The 17460-nt window shown below is 51.2% G+C and overlaps 1 protein-coding gene across 4 annotated transcripts in view; it reads right to left on the reverse strand.

Moving 5' to 3' along the window:
- The window catches only part of CTIF (cap binding complex dependent translation initiation factor), a 252226-nt gene that overhangs the window by 118128 nt on the left and 116638 nt on the right, over nt 1-17460 (reverse strand). For all 4 annotated transcript variants that reach the window (XM_090285545.1, XM_090285544.1, XM_090285542.1 and 1 more), the window contains one exon: nt 8500-8576. In XM_090285545.1, coding sequence (XP_090141671.1) covers nt 8500-8576 — 77 coding nt within the window. The remainder of the gene's footprint in view (nt 1-8499; nt 8577-17460) is intronic.

The following is a 17460-nucleotide window of genomic DNA, read 5'->3' on the forward strand; positions in this document are numbered from 1 at the left end:
GTTCAGGGTAAATGCTGACTCAGGCAGGAAGGCTCCTTGGTATTTTTAAAGCCTGTGCTCCTGTCCCTGCTGGGGAGCCTGGGGCAGTGGAGAGCACCCTCCTCCTGGGCCTGGGGAAGCTGGCAGCTGGAGGAAGCTCTCCCAGCCAGACTGCCCTCCCGAGGGCTGCCCACCGCTCTGGAACTCATACGGTCCTTCCTCTCGCCGGGTCGACCCCCACAAACCTGGGAAATCTCTGGGATGTTGCAGGGACTTCCTAAGTCTGTCCATGCGTGACTCATCTGGACCAGGGATCTCCAGGCTTGACCTACCTGGTGCAGGGCTGCAGGAGGCAAAGGGAGAGCAATCCTGTCTGGTGGGTCTTGTCTGAAATCTCATGATGGTTTGTTCCTCCCTTTGAATCATGCGCTAGCCCTCTCCTCAATCCATCTGAAAACAGCATCACCCCGGAACGCAACTTAATCGGGGGGTGTATGTAGAAGGCAGTGAGGAATCCAGAAGAGGGAGGCCATGCGTGCCGAGGAGGGGATTGAGGGAAGTTTTCCAGCAGGGAACTGGGTAGGGGCGCAGGCTCTGAGGCCAGACCCAGGCCCAGCTCCTTCAAAGCTCTGCAACTTCAGGCAAGTTCCTTCACTTCTGCGGGCAAGTTAGTTTCCTCACCTGTGAAATGGGACTAAAATAGTACCTCCTTGCCAGGGTTGTTGGAAAGTTATAAGAGCTGACACTGGTAAAGGGTTCAGTGTGTCTTAACCATAAAAGTGCTTGTTAAATCGCTGAGTGACTATCAGGGTGGTGGAGGTGGGCTGGGCTTGCCCAGGCACTGGGGCCCTAGAACTAATGGGGTGCAGAGCCCGTCCTCTGAGCAAGGCAGTGTCCCATCTCAGGCCACCAGGATGTTGGGAGGACAGGGGCTCAGCCAGGCATGGCTGGGTGCCCAGGGTGCAGACTGGACTGGATTTGGTCCTGAGAGATATACATAGGAGCAGCAGACATGGCCCAGCTTTCTCGAACCTTCTGGAGAGGGTGCACAGGCGGGGCTGAAGACACATGGGCACTGGCTATTTACAATGAAAGCCTGGCCTACCTCTGGATTGTCCCCCGTTCTCTTTCCCAGCCCACAGTGAAGGAATGGAATAATCCTGGGAAAGGTTTTTTTTTGTTTTGTTTTGTTTTTTATCTTTAACCCTGCACTCTCCTTAATCCATGTGAATGCTGGAATTGGAACAATACTTTATATCTGAGAAAATCGTGGGCTCCAAAAGTGTAAGGGAGTTAGTTAGCCTGGACCACACACAGCACAGGATGAAAGCCTAGATTTGCAACTGCTGATCCAGCGCTCTTTCCTGCCCTGCACACTGCCCAGGGCACAGGGGTCCCTGGTGCACATGTCAGGAAGAAGAGGGCACTCTTGGTTCTGTACTTAGGGCTGGGCATGAGGTTGGGACTTCTCGTGGCCCTGACGTCACACACCATCTCCCGGCAACCCTGTAGGCAGCACATCTGAGTCCTTGGGGACAATAAGAAGAATGGGCTTGGCAAGAGTCCTTATTTTCTCAAGATCTGCTGGCTGGTGAGGGAGGAGCTACTCCGGGGCCGCCCCCCATACACACTGCCCCCAGGGAAGGCTGTGCCACTTGGTAAGAGGTCTGCTCACTGGGGGCCCTCAGCATTGCTGGTTTCCACCTGCTCCAGCAATGAAGGAAGGGTTGGGGGTTCACATGTGTGGGCCGACCTCTGAATGCCCAACATTTCAGGAGAAGAGACAAAGTTCTTAAGGAGGAGTAATTATGGGGTCTGAATGAATTCTAACAGCTGGGAAAAGGGGAAGAGAGCGGAAAAAGATGAGCAATGCTTCTCTTCCTAGCAGTGGGCACAGTCTGGGAGAAGCCCACGGGAGGGTGGGCAGGTCCAGCACCTGGTAACGCTGCTAACATGGACAAATGGCTCCCATGCAGATGTGGATCCTGGGTAAGGGACACGCTGGTCCTTCCCTGGGAGAGGGACTCCAGGACCTCGTTTGCTTCCCCATAAAGGTGATGCTGAGAGCGGGTACTGAGCCTGAAGCACGTGCCAGGAAAAAGGGGCGGGAAAGGGCTCACAGGTGAATCATGAGCTAATGGCATCTGTCCCGCCCAGGAGCAGAGGGCAAGGTGGGCACTGTCCAAAGGACAATGTGGCCATCATGGTTTGCACAAAGGCTGGGGTCTTCTCCGGGCAGAGTAGGACCTGCACGTCCCTCAAACATGGACCTGGACATCTGGCTTCAAGAAATGAGCTGCTCTTCTTTCCATGACAGCCCACTTGGGGTGGGCGAGGGGGAGGAGGAGAGGCAGCCTAAAAATAATTCCTATCTGACTCATTTTGCTTCGAATCTGACAAGGCTGCCTGCCAGGTGGGGGTTTGCCTGTCCCATTTTCTTATCTATCTTTAGCAGGGACTTAATGAGGGCAATTTCCTTGCTGGGATATAAAGGCAAACTGTGGGCAACGGGAGCATGGATCTGCCTCCCTGTCCCCTGGGCTCCTGATGACAGGATGACAATGATGGTCACTGCAGGGCTGAGCAGTCTGGATGGCTTCAGGGATGGGGTCATCCCAGGATGGGGTAAATGAAGCAGCAGTCCCCTCTGTGAAACTGAAGTCAGGTGACAACAGGCAGAGGAAAGGTCTCCGGCTTCCGCTTCCCTCCCCCGCATTTCTGCTACCACCACACAAACAAGAGAATTACTCAGGCCTGAAATCCCATCACTCACAACCTGTTCCTTTAACTTCAGGATCTCTCTCTCTGTTTTAAAGAGCAAGCACAGTCAATCCTGGTGACTCCCAGTAGGTGTGTTCTACAAAGCCATGAAAACACTGACTTAGTGACTGCTGAGCCATGGGTCCCAGGGGCAATGCATGGCGAGGTTCCTGTGAGCCTCTGCCCACCACGTTTTCTCCAGCTGATCAATACATCACCTGTTTTATGAGTGTTTCTGTTTAAAGACACTGTATTTAATAGACATTGTTGATTCATTGTGTCAACATTGAACTCATGGCCAACAGCACTGTCACGCATGCCTGAATGAAGCTTATCTAACACGAATTTTCTCTGTGTGGCACATCACAGTCTTCTGGCACTTCGAAGCACTAGACAGCACTTCAGCACTATACTTGGGTGTCACTTCAAACAACAAATTCACCAACAAAAAGCACATAAATGCGAAAAACACAGCACTGCATAGATCGCTGAAAGGACGCTCATGTACAGTATGAGAACTGAAGCCAGAAGGCAGACCGTCTCCTTGTTCAGCCTCAGCTAGGAACGTGGCTGTTGGGTGACTCGAATATGTCACCATTCTGTGCTTGTCCGTGAGTGGTCACGAGAGCACCGTGAGTAAGGAGATTTAGGGTTACAGATAAATTTTAGAGGGCAAGCAAATTTGTGAATATGGAATCCATGAATAATGAGGATTGACTATACTTCCGAAAGGGCCACCTGAGCAACTCACGTGCAAGAGCTGCCGAAGATCCAGAGCTCTGGACTAGGTAAGTTCCTGCTCAGTTCCTGGTGGGCAGGATCAGGGACTTAGTCACTGTCCTAGGAGGAAGGACTCCTGACTGGAGAAGTGATTTGAGGTGCTAATGGGAACGGCAAGCGCTAGAAAGCTACTGTGACTTACAGATGGGGTGTAAGGATGTTGTGGGTGTCCCCAGGGCCCTTGCCCACAAGCTCAGATGAAAAGAGGAAGAGGGGTGAGGTAGCTCCCAGAATGGAATGAGGGTCTCCCATAACCAGTGATGACCATCAAAGCATGGGGTTGAGCTGGCAGGTGTGTCAAGGAGTGGGCTTCATAAGGGTTAATGACAGTTCTGAAATTATATTTTTATATTTAGAGTGCGGATATCCTGTTTGTTTTTATCAGTGACCTAGATGATGTCACAGAGAGCTTGCAAAATAAAATCTGATGGCTGACACTAATTTTGTCCCTAGAGAAAGAATCTGGCACCCAAGGAGGGTTTGGGCACATGTTGACAGAGGAAGGGAAAGAGGGATGAGATTCTTATTTGGTTCAACAATTAAGAAGACTCCAAGCCACAGTCAGGGTCAATCGTAGATGCTGGAGAATCTGCTCACCCCAAAGCATCCAGCATGTGGCCTCACAGCACCGCCTGGAGACCCAGGGATTGGGTGGCACTTCTCTGGAGTTCTCTGGGCACCCTGCCACTAGGGAAACTGCCCTGGGCTAAGAAAGCTCCCAGCCCAAGGTCATGCCCTACCCCTAGGCAGTCCCCATCCAATGACCAGTGGCCATGGGGATATAAAGACCTGTCCCTTCACTCTAAAGAGTCACTCCAACTTCAGAACTGTCCATAGGCTCAGAACCTCCCACCCAGACTGCATTGCAGCTCCCCTTCTTCCCATGCCCAATCCTGCCCCTTTCCCGTCCCGTCGACATTGCTGATCCCAAGGGCACCCTTAGGTAGTGTCCTGCCCACCCCAGGGTCAGCCTCCCAGGGAACAGACTCTGTCAAACAATCATCCATTGCCTTAGTCTGCTGTCTCTTCAAATGCAGCAGGGGCAGGGCAGCTGCAGAGAATATCCCCACACCCGGAGGTGAGAGCTCGCTCAAGGTCGATGCAGGCAATGGGTGAGCAGCGCAGCCAGGACTCAGCCTTATTCGGAGTCCGCGCCTCTGCCTTGCATCCTGAGGGAAAGGAGCTTGAGGCAGGAGACAGACCTTGGTGGCCCTCCTCCCAGTCAGCAGGTTGCCAAGTTCAATGGGGCAGAGCACCCGGAGGCTCTCGCTGCTCTTTGAGGAATGCATGAAATGCGCCTTTAGTACATTCACATCATGAAATGCATAATTTTGTCTGAAACCAGCAAACATCCTTGACTAGTTTCCCAAAGTAAATCACTAGTTACCAGTTGTCCAAGTTTCAAGAAAAGGAGAACACCTTTGCACTGTTCATGAACTTTGCACCGTTGATGAGCGTAACATTTTTCTGGCTCAGGAGGAAAGGACATCCACAACTCAGTGTTCATCATAGAGCCCTTGGGAGCAGCCCATGGAATGCGGGGGCAGTGTGCAGAGGGGCTGCTCTGGGGGGCCCCTCCTTCCCTGCTAGCCCCACAGACAGCGGAGGCAGAGCTTTGAAAGTTGATCCAGGAGAAGGAAGAAGGATTGGGTGCCTGGGAGGGGATACAAGGCAAAGCTCCCTGGGCTCACAAGCAAACCCCGTGCGCCTGGCAACCATGAGGTGACAGCCAGCCCCTCGCTGCAGACACCTTCACTCCGCGCTCCCCTTACAGTGTTTCCTGAGGGCCTTGGACCCCTTTTGATTTGAGGAGAGAGCTGGTGCTAAGATGGGTCAGGTGCTTTGCAAGGATGTGCTTGTTTAGACCTCCCCGTGACTAGACCCATTTTACAGAAAAGGAAATCGTGTTTTCAAGATACGGCGTAACTTGCTCAGATCAGAGTTAGAGCGTGGAGGTTGGGTTCCCATTCAGTGCCCAACTCCACAGCATGTGCCTCAGACCTCAACAACTGGAAAAGAGAGCAGGAAGGGCACCCCATACACTTTGAGAGTCCACCCTGAACTGAGACATCATGCAGACTTGCAGGAAGCCAAGGGCTCTGGAGCCCACTTTGCCGTTCCTGCTCCAGGCTGTGGGGTATCACAGAGGCTCAGGCTGAGTGACCTGTCTGTGCTGTGGGTAGCCTGCAGCTATCGGACCCAGATCTAGTTACTTTGCAGGGAGGCTGAAGGCCACAGTCCCCTGCAGGCCTTCCAAGGAGAGCCCCAGAGATGCCACAGGGATAGAGCAGGCTATTACTCTTCACGTGACATTGCAGCCACACCCCAACTGTCTACCTATCAGCTGCCTGCTCTTGGCATTTTCTGGGTCAGATGTCCACTTGAGATTGTAGCATTGAAAGGGAAAGAGATTTGGAGTCAGTAGAGGCGAGTTCAGCTCTGCCACTTCTTAGCTAACATTTCTGGCCTCAGTCATTCCAGCTGTTAAATGGGGTAACAGTACCTGCTCTCCCCCCACAACAGAGGGAGAGATCAGAGGCATGATACAGATGCTGGCTGTGCCCTTTGACCACCAAACCTGACTCGGGTCACCTCTTCCTCTGCCACCTAGAACATGTAAGCCTCTTTGTGTGGTTGAAGCCCCAACTACTAGGAAAGTTAACCTGTCATACAAGTGTTAGTTATCAAAGTCAAATACACAAGTTTGGGGCGTAGCAAGGCCACTACTATGCATCATCAGCTGGGAAGGTTAGGGTCCACCTGGTCACATTCTGCAGCCGTCCCTCAGATGCCAGGATCACATGCTCTAATAACAGGGACTGGGAAGGCCTCTGGTGTTGGCTTCCTGCTTCCAGATAATGAGGTCCTTAAGCTACCTGGCTGCTTGCTCTTCTCCTTAAAGTGCCATGCCGAGGGACTCCATGGTGGCTGGGTGATGGGCTGTACTATATTCCAGATTGTGAATAAAGCTCCAGCGCCTGACCTCCACACACCACTTGTTCCATGTGCATCTGTCGCCCTGAATTGCAGAATCTGACCTCTGATGGTCAACACGTTTGTCCTTTGAGTCCATCTTCAGTTCAGCCAAGCATGCTCTCCTTCCATTTCAGCGGATTCCCTCTGGTTTGGGGCCCTGTCAATGTGGAAGTGGCTGCTCCTCAGCCTTCCATGTGAATCCATCGTGGGTTTACAGGCGTGGAGTTCCTCCCCCGCAGCCTCCTCATCCCTGGCTCCATCCATTAGCCTCTCCTCACAGGACATACTTTCCATCCCTTTAATCATCTTTATTGCCTGGCTTTGGACTCTGTCCCGGGTCCACATCCTTTGTGAGGTGTGCTGACCTAACCCGGGCGTTTTGTTAACAAGAGAGCGGCCCAGCGGAAGGGCAGCTTCCCAATGCCTGCATGTCATGCTCCTCTTCCTATATTCCTGGGTCATGCTGCTGCCTTCTGGAGGCCTGCCACTGTCCAGGGGACTCCTGCTGAGCCAGGTGACCTGGCCCACAGTGCAGGTGGGGACCTGGATTCTGAGCCCGGGGAAGCAGGTCACACAGTGACCTCTCATTCAGAAGCTTGGGGCCTCCCCATACCTCCAGACACGCACTCTGGGGTCCACGGGGCCCCTGCACTCCCCAACACCTCCCCAGCCCCCTGCAAACCTCATTCCCCCTTTAGGGGATGCTCCCTACATCTTCTGTCTGCCAGGAAATCAGAAACCAGGAATTAGCCTCGCAGCAAAAAAGGTGGCACACACAGCGCAGTAACCAGGGACAGGGCTTCTCTAGCTCCCCTGGCTCAGTTTCCCCTTTTCACAACATTGCACAGAAGTGCCCAGTGGTTCCAATTTCTAAGCCAGGACTGCTCTCCTCCCAGCTCCCTGTGCATTTACTGTTCCCTGCTTCAGATCTGCCACATCCACCAACTGATGACAAGGCATTCCAGTACCTGGTCCTCTACCCACCCCAAGCTGGTTGGCCGCTGCCCAGCACCCCTTGTTCAGGGCCCGAGTACGCAGGGAAGGATCAGGGACCTGGGTCAGCCGCAGCTCTGCTCCCAAGGAGCTGCATGAGAAGAGGCGCTTCTAGTTTTCTGAGCAACAACATGTGCCGGACTGTTTCTCGGTCCTCCAAGAACATTCTCTCTTTATCCCCTAGAGGAACACCTCATTTTAATCCCTGGGGCAGGCTTCCTTCCTTCCTTTCTTCCCTCCCCGCCTCCTCCATCCCTTTATGTTTCCATTCAGAAATCATTTATGCATGTTCAAGCCAAAAGTATACTCTAACACCTCCTTCTGTACAAATGGTCACATAGTGCAAACATTGTTCTGCACTCGAGGTTTTCCACTCGAAATAAACCTTGAAGACCTGTCAGAAAGTCCTTAAGGAAACCAAGGCATGCTCTCTCCCTGGGAGCCCAGCCTCAGAGGCTTGTTCCTGCTGAGGGAGCTTTTCCTGGCCCCTTGTTATCATCCAGGGCCCTGAACTCCAGGGAGATCTTGGTTTCTGCTTTAGTGTGATGCTCTCCAGGCACCTGAGAGCAGCAGCATGTACAGGTGCTGAGCTGTGTGTCACCTGTAACAGCAGAACTAAGCACTGGCTGGGAATGACTCCCAGTGACTGGGCTGGAGAAAAGACAGACGCCTTTGAAATTGTGATCTCCGGAGCCTCCCGGAGGCCACATTTCAAAATGCGTGGGCTAGGTCCCAGCCCCTGGACTGCTGTTGTTGGAAGGTCGGTAGAAAGAGCATTTCTCCCCCTGAACTTCAAAACCTGACCACGACTCCTGAAAGCATCCATGCTGGGGGACAAACAAGAGAAGCGTAGCTGCCACTGCCTAACCGGTTACCAGACCCACGTGCCAACCTCATAGACATAAGCCAGTGAGTGAACAGGTAAAGCAAAACACAGGCCAGGAGTGATGAAGCTGCAGATGGCCAACAGAGGACAATAAAACCCAAAGCTCGAGATGTGGTCTCTCCTACCTTCGGTCATTTCTTCTCCTCCGGAACAACTTCTTCGTGTGCGCGATCTCCACTTCGTGGGGCATCGGGTGGTAGCCCTGGGGTGTGGGGGAGGAGGGGGCATTGTTAGCAACTGCAAGAGTGTCAGAACTTCTGGGACCAGAGTACTGATAATGAAATCTAGGACAAAAAGGAACGGAGTGTTTGGAAAGACTAGACTCTGACCACCAAAGCTGGACTGAAAATGGAAACTACCTGAGTCAAAGAATTTCCCACCAGGTGATGATGCTAGAATTACAGAATCAAAGGCAGTAGGGACCCAAAGTCGCCCTTAGAATTTGTCATATCCACTCGCTCAAATTACGGATGTGAATGCTCAGGTCCAGAGAGGGCAATGAGCATTTTGAGGTCTTGCAGAGTTTGCAACAGAGATGGGATCACCGCCTGGATTCACTGGCTGGACGACTGAGAAGTTAACTTCTCTGACATCAAGATTCCTAACACAATGGGAAGGCTTGCCTCTTCTTCTCTGAGCCATTGAGAGGACCAAGAAGATGCAGCCCCCTTGCAAACCCTGAGCCTCATACATACGGTACGTGCTAGAACCGAGGTCTCCTCATCCAAGCCCAGGACCCCTGTGCAATTTTACCCAAGACCCTCATTCCTTATACTCCCAGGGAGCAGTTAGGGGAAGATGCTGATAGCTAAATACCTTCTAAAATTTTAAACTGGGAGAAATCCTAAGGATGGTTTTTTATGTATCATCATCAGGACAACAACATTTATACATTCATTTCACGGCTGGTGAGAGACCCCCCGCTTATAACATGGGGCTGGTCCCAGAAATGCCAGGCCCCAGGTAGGATTGTTTCCTTGCTCTGGGTACTCAAGGCGGGGGCTGGGGGTGGGGGTGCACAATGCTGGCTCTGGCTGTGCCAAAGCTGGCAGTCTTGGGGAGCTCCCCAAGGGTCGCTGAGAGGGCAACAGGCTCAGGAGGACACAGGCAGGGACCCTGGTGTTGTTATAGACACTTGGCCTAGACTCCTATTGAGACCAGGGAGGCAATGACACATTTCAAAACATATTTTAATAATAGTTTCTCCCTCCCACCCTATCTTGCCTGCAACAATGCAGCCAAAAAGGCATGAATGAATTCCGGGCTCTAGGCAGCCACAATGGGCCTCCCTGGCTTTAGGATGTGCTTTGTTTAATGGTTTTCTCAAAGGACATTTGCTTTCTTTAATATGAAACACAAACAAGGAAAAACACCATGTCTTCCTCTCTCATTTCCCCTCTCCCACCCTGACCCAGCTCCGGCTGGCCTCTTCCCTCCCTCTCTCCCTGCCTGGCCTCAGGTCACTGCAGGAACACACTGGGTGTGGCCGGCAGAGACAATGGAAGGAAGCAGAGGCTCCCTCTCAAGCTGGCGGTCTGATGGGGATCAGCTCAAGCCCAGGCAGAGGGAGCTGTCCACAACGCCTGGCCCTCTATGAGCCCAGGAGGTGCCAGCCGCCTCTGTCTGGGCCTTAGAGTCCTGGGCTCTACCTGCATCCTGACCTCCTCCCTGCCCATAATGCCCCAAGCAGAAGGGACCTGCCCTGGGCCCAACCTCAGCAGTCCTAACTCTGCCAGGACTCAGTGTGGCCTGCTGGGCATGCAAGGCCGCTTAGGGCTGCTAAATAAGCCACGGCTGAACCTCTGTGTGCATCCATCCATCCCCCAAATCAATATATGTGCATGTGCTGCCCTGGCCAGTGTGGCTCAGCTGGCTGGGTATCATCTCACAAACCAAAGGGTCATGGGTTCGATTTGGTCAGGGCATGTGCCTGGGCTGCGAGTTTGGTCCCCAGTTGGGGTGCGTTTGTCTCTCACATCAATGCTTCTCTCCCTCTCTTTGTCTCTTCCTTCCCCTCTCTTTAAAAATAAATTTTAAAAATCTAAAAAAATAAAAAAATATAAAATCAATAAGCATGTCCTCAGGGGAGGATAAAAAAATAAAAACATAAGCCTGTGCATATATAAAATATTGTCATACTTAAAAGAATGGCTCTGGAGCTGAACTGTGACATTCCGCTGGTTCTTCCTCTTGATGGTGAATAAGTGAATGAGCCCTTCCTTCCTTGGGGCGCTTACATGTTACACAGAACTTTCAGGCACCGGGCATACAATGGGGTGAACTGTATTTACACTAGCTTATTTGGAGGACCTTCTCCAGTCAGCCACTTTGTTCCTCACACTCAAGCTGCTCGTTGGTATCAAGTTGACATACACAATTCAAAATGCTGCCTACATTCCCTCGAAAACAACATCCTGGTGTCAACACGGGCAAGTATGAGGCCAATATAAGAAGAATGAGGGAGAAAATTTGTGTTTAGCCACACACCTGCCATCGAATAAGCTGCTGACCCAGGCTACCAAAAGATTTTTAAAGTCACTGGCGAGAGGTAAGACTTGCACGTGAATATTCATAGCAGCATTATTCATAATTGTCAACAATGGAAATGACCCAAATGTCAATTAACTGATGACTAGATAAACAAAATTTATTAGATGGCAATAACAAGAAAGGAAGTTCTGATACATGCGACAACATGGAAAGAAGGTAGTGACCAAAACCATATATTATATGACTTCATTTTAATGAAATGTGTAGAGTAGGCAAATCTGCAGGGACAAAAAGTAAGATTGGTAGTTGCCAGGGGCTGGGGAGAGGGGGAATGCGGAGTCACTGCTAATGGATAGTGGGTTTCCTTTTAGGGTGATAAAAATATTCTGGAATTAGAGAGCAGTAGTGGTTGTACAACCTTGTGAATATACCAAAAACCACTTAATTGTATACTTAAAAATGGTGAATTTTATGGTATGTAAGTTGTATCTCAATTTAAAAAGGTGGAAAAATATCTAAGAGCAGTGTGTTCCTAGCAGAGGGAATAACAAGAGTTAGGAGGAGGAGGAGGAGAAAGAGGAAGAGGAAGATTCAGTCACAATGAAAAGTGTGGCTCTCTCACTCAATTACTCTCTCGCAAGCAGTTGCCCTAAGACACTGTCCACAAGAGAGAGCAGGAAGGGGAGCATGTCCCAGGCAAGGAGCATCCAATGACAGGAGTGACAAGGAATCTGGAAAGGAAAATAAGTTGGTATCCCCAGGCCTGGCCAGGGGAGATGGTGTTGCAGTTTTCAACCAGAGATCCCTCCCTGTCCTTGCAGTGCAGAAGGAGAAATTGATCAGGCTTGCCAGAATTATCCTTCAAAAGTATAACTGGCCTTTGCTCTAACTCTTTACTCAACAAATCCTTCCACTCCCTCCATGTTTTGAAAGACCGGCAACATCAGTCCAGGTAGGAGCCCCCCACCCCAACCTCCCGCCATAAATGACAATGCCTGCCTTCTGGTTTACCAGCTGGTTTGTGCGTTCTGTCAGGGGGAGTCAGGTGCTTCTACAGCCTCACCTGCACCTCCTAGGCCCTGCCTGACCCTCCTCTGCTTCTCTGCATGAGAACCCTGTCCCTTGAGCTCTGAGACCTGGCTGCCGTTCCCTCTGTGTAACCTCTGACCACTGTCAATAACTAAATGGGCCTGGGAGACAAGTAGATTATATAAACCAAGTCTCTCCAGGGAGGGAGGGAAGATAATACTCCTGCACGCAGCATTGGCAGAGTGCACGTGAAACACATGCGTGCACACACACACACACACACACACACACATACACTCTCTCTCCAGGATGTCAGCCCCGTGTAAGGCACAGCACTGCAGGGCAGCACATTATTGCTCTGGTTGCAGAAACATGTTCTGTAAAACCCACCCATTCCAGGGAGGAGCTGCTGGCCCCAGGCCGGGAGTGCAAGGGCCTTACCCTGAGATGACAACTATAAACAAACAAGCCTTGGGTGTGGGGGTGAGGGCAGAGGGCGGGAGGGCTGAGCAAAGACACTGAGCCAGGACAGCATGTGTGCCTGGTGGCTCTGAGACCAGCAGACTCTGTGATGAGAGACTCACATTCACGGAGCCACAGGCTGCCTCCCCCTGCACCTGTGCATCCATCCATTCATCCACCCACTCTATCATTCATCCACCTGTCCTATAAAAACTGTTGTTTCAGACACTGCAGACACAGTAGTAAAAAAGAGGCGAAGTGCCTGTTCTCACAGAGCATCCATTCTAGTGAAAGGAGAGAGACAAACAAGTGAGTAGATAATACGATAAATGGCAAAAAATGCTGCGAAGCAGAACAAGGCAGGGTGGGGTGGTGGCGGGCAGGAAAGACCTCTCTGTTACTTGCCATCTACCCGTCAGTCCATCCACCCATCTGTTCATCCTCGGTTCTTCCTCATCCAACCAGAGCTAAAGGCCTGCTACTAAGGGCCAGGTGCGGCTGATGGAGAATTCCAGAATGAACAGACCCTAGGGACTAGGGGGGACACAAACAAGTAAGCCGATGTGTGCTGTGCGCAACACAGAAGTTGAACAGATGCCTCTGGCAGCCCCGAGGAAGGAGTGAGGGCCTCTGCTTGGGAGAAGGATCAGAGAAGCTTTGCTAAGAGGGTGGTCTCTGAGCTGAATCTTAAGGGTTCAACAGCAGATCAAGAGAGAAGGCATGTTACCACCTTGACCTACTGGCCTAGGATGCCTGCATCACTGCAGAGTGTGTGGAGGTGTGCTCAGCACCGTGGGAGGAGACAGAGGCACTGGGCTCTCTGATGGCCAGTGCCAGTTCCCATGGCTGCCGTGTGTCTGGCTGGTGCCAGCTGTATAGTCCTCTTCACGCCGCCTCCCCCACCCCTGTAGTGGGTAGATTGTGTGCCCCAAATGCTTAGCTGCAGTCCTAACCCTGTGTACCTGTGAACAGGACCTTATTTGGAAATTGGGTCTTTGCAAATGTGATCAGTTTAAGATGAGGTCAGGCTGGATCAGGGTAGAACCAAAACCCAATAACTGGTGTCCTTATAAAAAGAACATCACGTGAAAATTGGGGTTATGCTGCCATAAGCCAAGAAGCTACTAGAAGCTATAAGAGAGGCCAGAGCAGTCCTTCCCTGGCACCTTCAGGGGGACTGTGGCTTGGCCAGCACCTTGATCCTGGATTTCCAGACTCCAGAGCTAAGAGACAACGCATTTCTGTTGTTTAAGTCCCCCATCTGTGGCACTTTGTTATGGCAGCCCCAGGAAACGAAGACAGGTAGAAGAGTGGGAAAAATCATCTGTGCTTCAAAACAAGTTATTTTCTTGACACTCTATCTTTTGCCAAAACATTGAGTTGAATTTGCGCAAGTTATGGGCTCAGTGGGCAATTCCGTTGTGTTGTATTACCAACCTGTTTTTATGGAAGAAGAAAGGTTTAGTAAGGCCAAGGAAGTCACCCAAGGCCACCCAACCAGCTGGCAGCAGCCTGTGTCTGTGCCTCCAAGGCTCCCGCTCCCAACTGTGATGTCACTTGGCCAACAGTACCGGGGCGGAGATGTGGAGGCTGAACCCCTGGGGGTACCGGACAGCTCTCTCCTGACCTGCCTCTGACCCCATGGTGTCCAGCCAGAACTCTGGGTCCCAAGAAGCGAGGAGCAGGAGCCAAGAGCAGACCCTGATCTATGCTGGAGCCACAGCTGAGTAGCCCCGTTCCTGACCTCACGGCCTCCTACCAGGCTGAGGCTAGACAACTGGTGTCAAAGGGTACAGGTTCCTATGCTGTCCCCATGCCTGCCCTGCAGAGCGCTTGCTGTGTCCCCTGCGATGCCTCTGGCCATGGCCCTGTTGGCAGGTCTCTGCTCCTCTCTTGATAGAAGGTGGTGCTCATGGGCGCCAAGGTCGCTATGCCCTTCACTCTCAGGTTGTGGGGGCTGCTGTGCCTCATTTCCTTTCTGCCTGGCTGGATGAGGTTCAGACATGCCCCACGGAGCTCAATACTATGGCCTGCAGCTTTGTGGATCCCCATATCCACTTTTCCCCCAAGGGAGAGTTTCCTGATAGCCACGTGACCTCTGACCTCTGACCTCTGACCACTGAACCTGGACTGGGGCCTAATAAAAATCACCCGGGCCTCACTGTCTCACAGCTCTGTTATCTCTGTCTCTGCCACACCGGCTCTTTGCAAAGGGGGAGAGCGCTATATACAAACAAGAGCGCGTCCTCCCACTGTGTGAAGGACCTCCCAGGCTTCGGGACCTGGACAAATAGCGCCAACCCCAGAGCCTTTAGCAGGAGTGGTGAAATGTTCAGTTGGAAAGGTAGGCTGAGGATCCTGGCCCAGGTGAGGCAGCAGTGGGAAGTCTCAAATGGGGAGGTGTCCTCCCCAGTCTCCTGCTCTCTCCAGTGACACACGCACTTGTCTGCCTAGGTTGTGCCTGGGTAGCGATTCTGCCCTGGCCTCTTGGAAACCACGGTCCTTCTCCTCTTCTTCGTAAGCTTGTACATTTTCCCTGCCAGGCTCCTGAATGCTCAAGAATGCTGTCTAAAGTCATGGAAATGAACAGATTTCTTCTTTCTAGAAAATTTCAGATAACTCAGAGTGGAGGGTCCCATAAATCTTCTGGCTCAGAAGAACTGGAGCCCCAGGATGCAGGAGAGATCCTGAGACAAAGCCAGCTGGGACTCTCAGACTCCCCGTCTCCCCAGGGCAAATGGTACAAAGGCGCCATAATACTTGGCAGCTAAAAAGCCCATTAAAATACCAAGTTCACCTCCTCTGACAATGAACTTCTCAGTAGTGGAGCCTTCCTCTCACTGGGGGTTATGTTTTTTTCATAGCTTCTAAGAAGTTATCCTACCAAGGCCTCACTCCACGTGGGCAGGATATGTGGGTCACGTCCAAGCTGAAATAAACAGGTAATGTTTCTAGAATTCCTGGAATCTTGAGGCTATACATCTATTCAGAGAAGCCATCCTGTTTCAGAAAGGTGGAGGGGTTGGGCTGGCTTGCCATGTTGAAATGCATGGCTTTCCAACTGTAAATTTATTTATTTTTAATCAGCAGAGGTCCTTTTAAAAACAATACCTTAGCTGGAGTCCCAATATAAAAACAGAGATATAAGTAAACAGGAAAGAAATCTAGAGGCTGTCTCTGAGCCATTGGCACCCCCCTGCCTGTGGCTGCCACCCCCTATTTGCACCCTGGATCAAGAACCCAAACTCTACCTGCTCTGTAAAGCTCTGCTCTGCTCCCGATACCATGTGGGTGCTGGCACCACAAACACTGGACATTTTTCTAGAAGTGGAGCCTCGTGTGGCTGTCTGGACAGGTATCAGTGGAGTCTATAACCTCTCTGAATTGCACATGAATATTCTGCCAGTGGGAGCGATGACAGTCCATTTATCTGACATCTGCGGGTCTGTCTGCCTGGTCCCGTGGTTACGGAGCCTTGTTCTTGGGCATCACTGGCATGTGCAAGCCTTACTTGTTTGCACTAAGCCTTTAGGCAACCTGGGCCCCGGCTCTGTGGCCGAACTTGTAGACTACTGGGAAGTTATCTCTTCCAGCCCTGTCCTCCTTCTTGTGGCAAATGTGAATGAAAATACTTGCCCCTCCTACCTCCTCATCATGACTATCTAAGTCTTCCTTTGATTTCATAGGCCAGTCAATTCCTCTTTTTATCTGCAAAATGTTTTGAGGTGGGTTTCTGTCACTTGCCATCAAAAAAGTCTTAAATAATTCAGCATGACACAACTGTAGGTGTTGCGGTTGATCGTATCACATCCATGAAGTCACAGAAAGCAAACGTGACCCTCCCTGTCCCCTCCCACTGGTAGTTGCATCAGGAAGAGTCCACGGGATAAAGTCAAACACAAAGGACAGTTATTCAATAACTTCTGAATGAGCAGAAAAAATAAGTGAGAACATCGATGCAAAGGACTGGGACTAAGAAGAAAAAGAAAAAGATTAGAAAATTGTTTCTACGTTATATGGTGTAAAATGTAAAAGAAACAATTACTAAGGTGTTGCTTTTTCAATTGTCATTGTCAGTTCTTTGTTTTGCAACCAGGGCCATTGAACAAAGGGTGTGTGTGTGTGTGTGTGTGTGTATGTGTGTGTGTGTATCTTTGTATATGTATGTGTCTGTATGTCTTTGTGTGTATGCCTTTGTGTCTGTGTGCCTGTGTGTGTATGCCTATGTGTGTGCCTTTGTGTATATACGTGTGTGTGTAGAGAGGGTGTTGGAAGGATGACTACAGCTTTCTTTGTGTCAAAGACCGAATGCAACCAAGAGGCTCAGGACGTTTGTCCAGGTGGCAAGCCCAGGACCAGGAGCCCAGAAGCAGTGCTGGATGCAGGCCACCTGGGCTCACAGTGACATCTCTGGTGCTCATTGACAGAAGGATAGCCATGTGAGAATGGAATTCGCGGAGACAGATGCTCTCCACCCCCTGACAAGGGACACTAACTGAGGGTCCCGGGAGCACTGTCAAACAGGAGAAGGCAACACCTGCAGGCTGCTGCAGACCAGCAGCAGGAAGATGCACAAGGGCTGTGAGAGGTGCAGGGGGCTGTGGGAAATGACCTATCACTGCTCTGCAGCCTCAGGAAAAGTGGGCGGGATTGGACATCCGTGGCCTGAATTCTGGCCCCTGAGTGAGGTGTCCATGACAGAGATAAGACTCAAATCCTGGAAATGTCCAGTAAGCAGGCTTATGAGAAGGCAAAGCGATTCTGGTGCTCTAGCCTCTGAGGGACAGTGACATTATACAATGAGGTGGTAGTCCAGACGCGGTACTGGTAACAGCACGTGTGTGCACAGTCTTTGTTCTAGGCTTTTCTCTTTGCCTGGATCATCTCTCCCACTTTGTTCACCCCTGAATTCCTACCCATGCTTTGCCAGTGGCATAAATGTTCCACCCTGCACAACTGACCCTGATTGCCATCAGAATTCATCCATTTGGTCACACAGCGCATTGGACAAACTCTTCTTAGCGTGCCACGCTAGTGTCCAAGTAGACCAGGTAGCCGCTTATAAGCTTGCTTCCCCAAGCACACTCTCACCCTTCAGGAGCTCC

The sequence above is a fragment of the Furipterus horrens genome, unplaced genomic scaffold, assembly GCF_987537825.1.
Source record: "Furipterus horrens unplaced genomic scaffold, mFurHor1.1.pri manual_scaffold_8, whole genome shotgun sequence".
Taxonomy (NCBI): Eukaryota; Metazoa; Chordata; class Mammalia; order Chiroptera; family Furipteridae; genus Furipterus; species Furipterus horrens.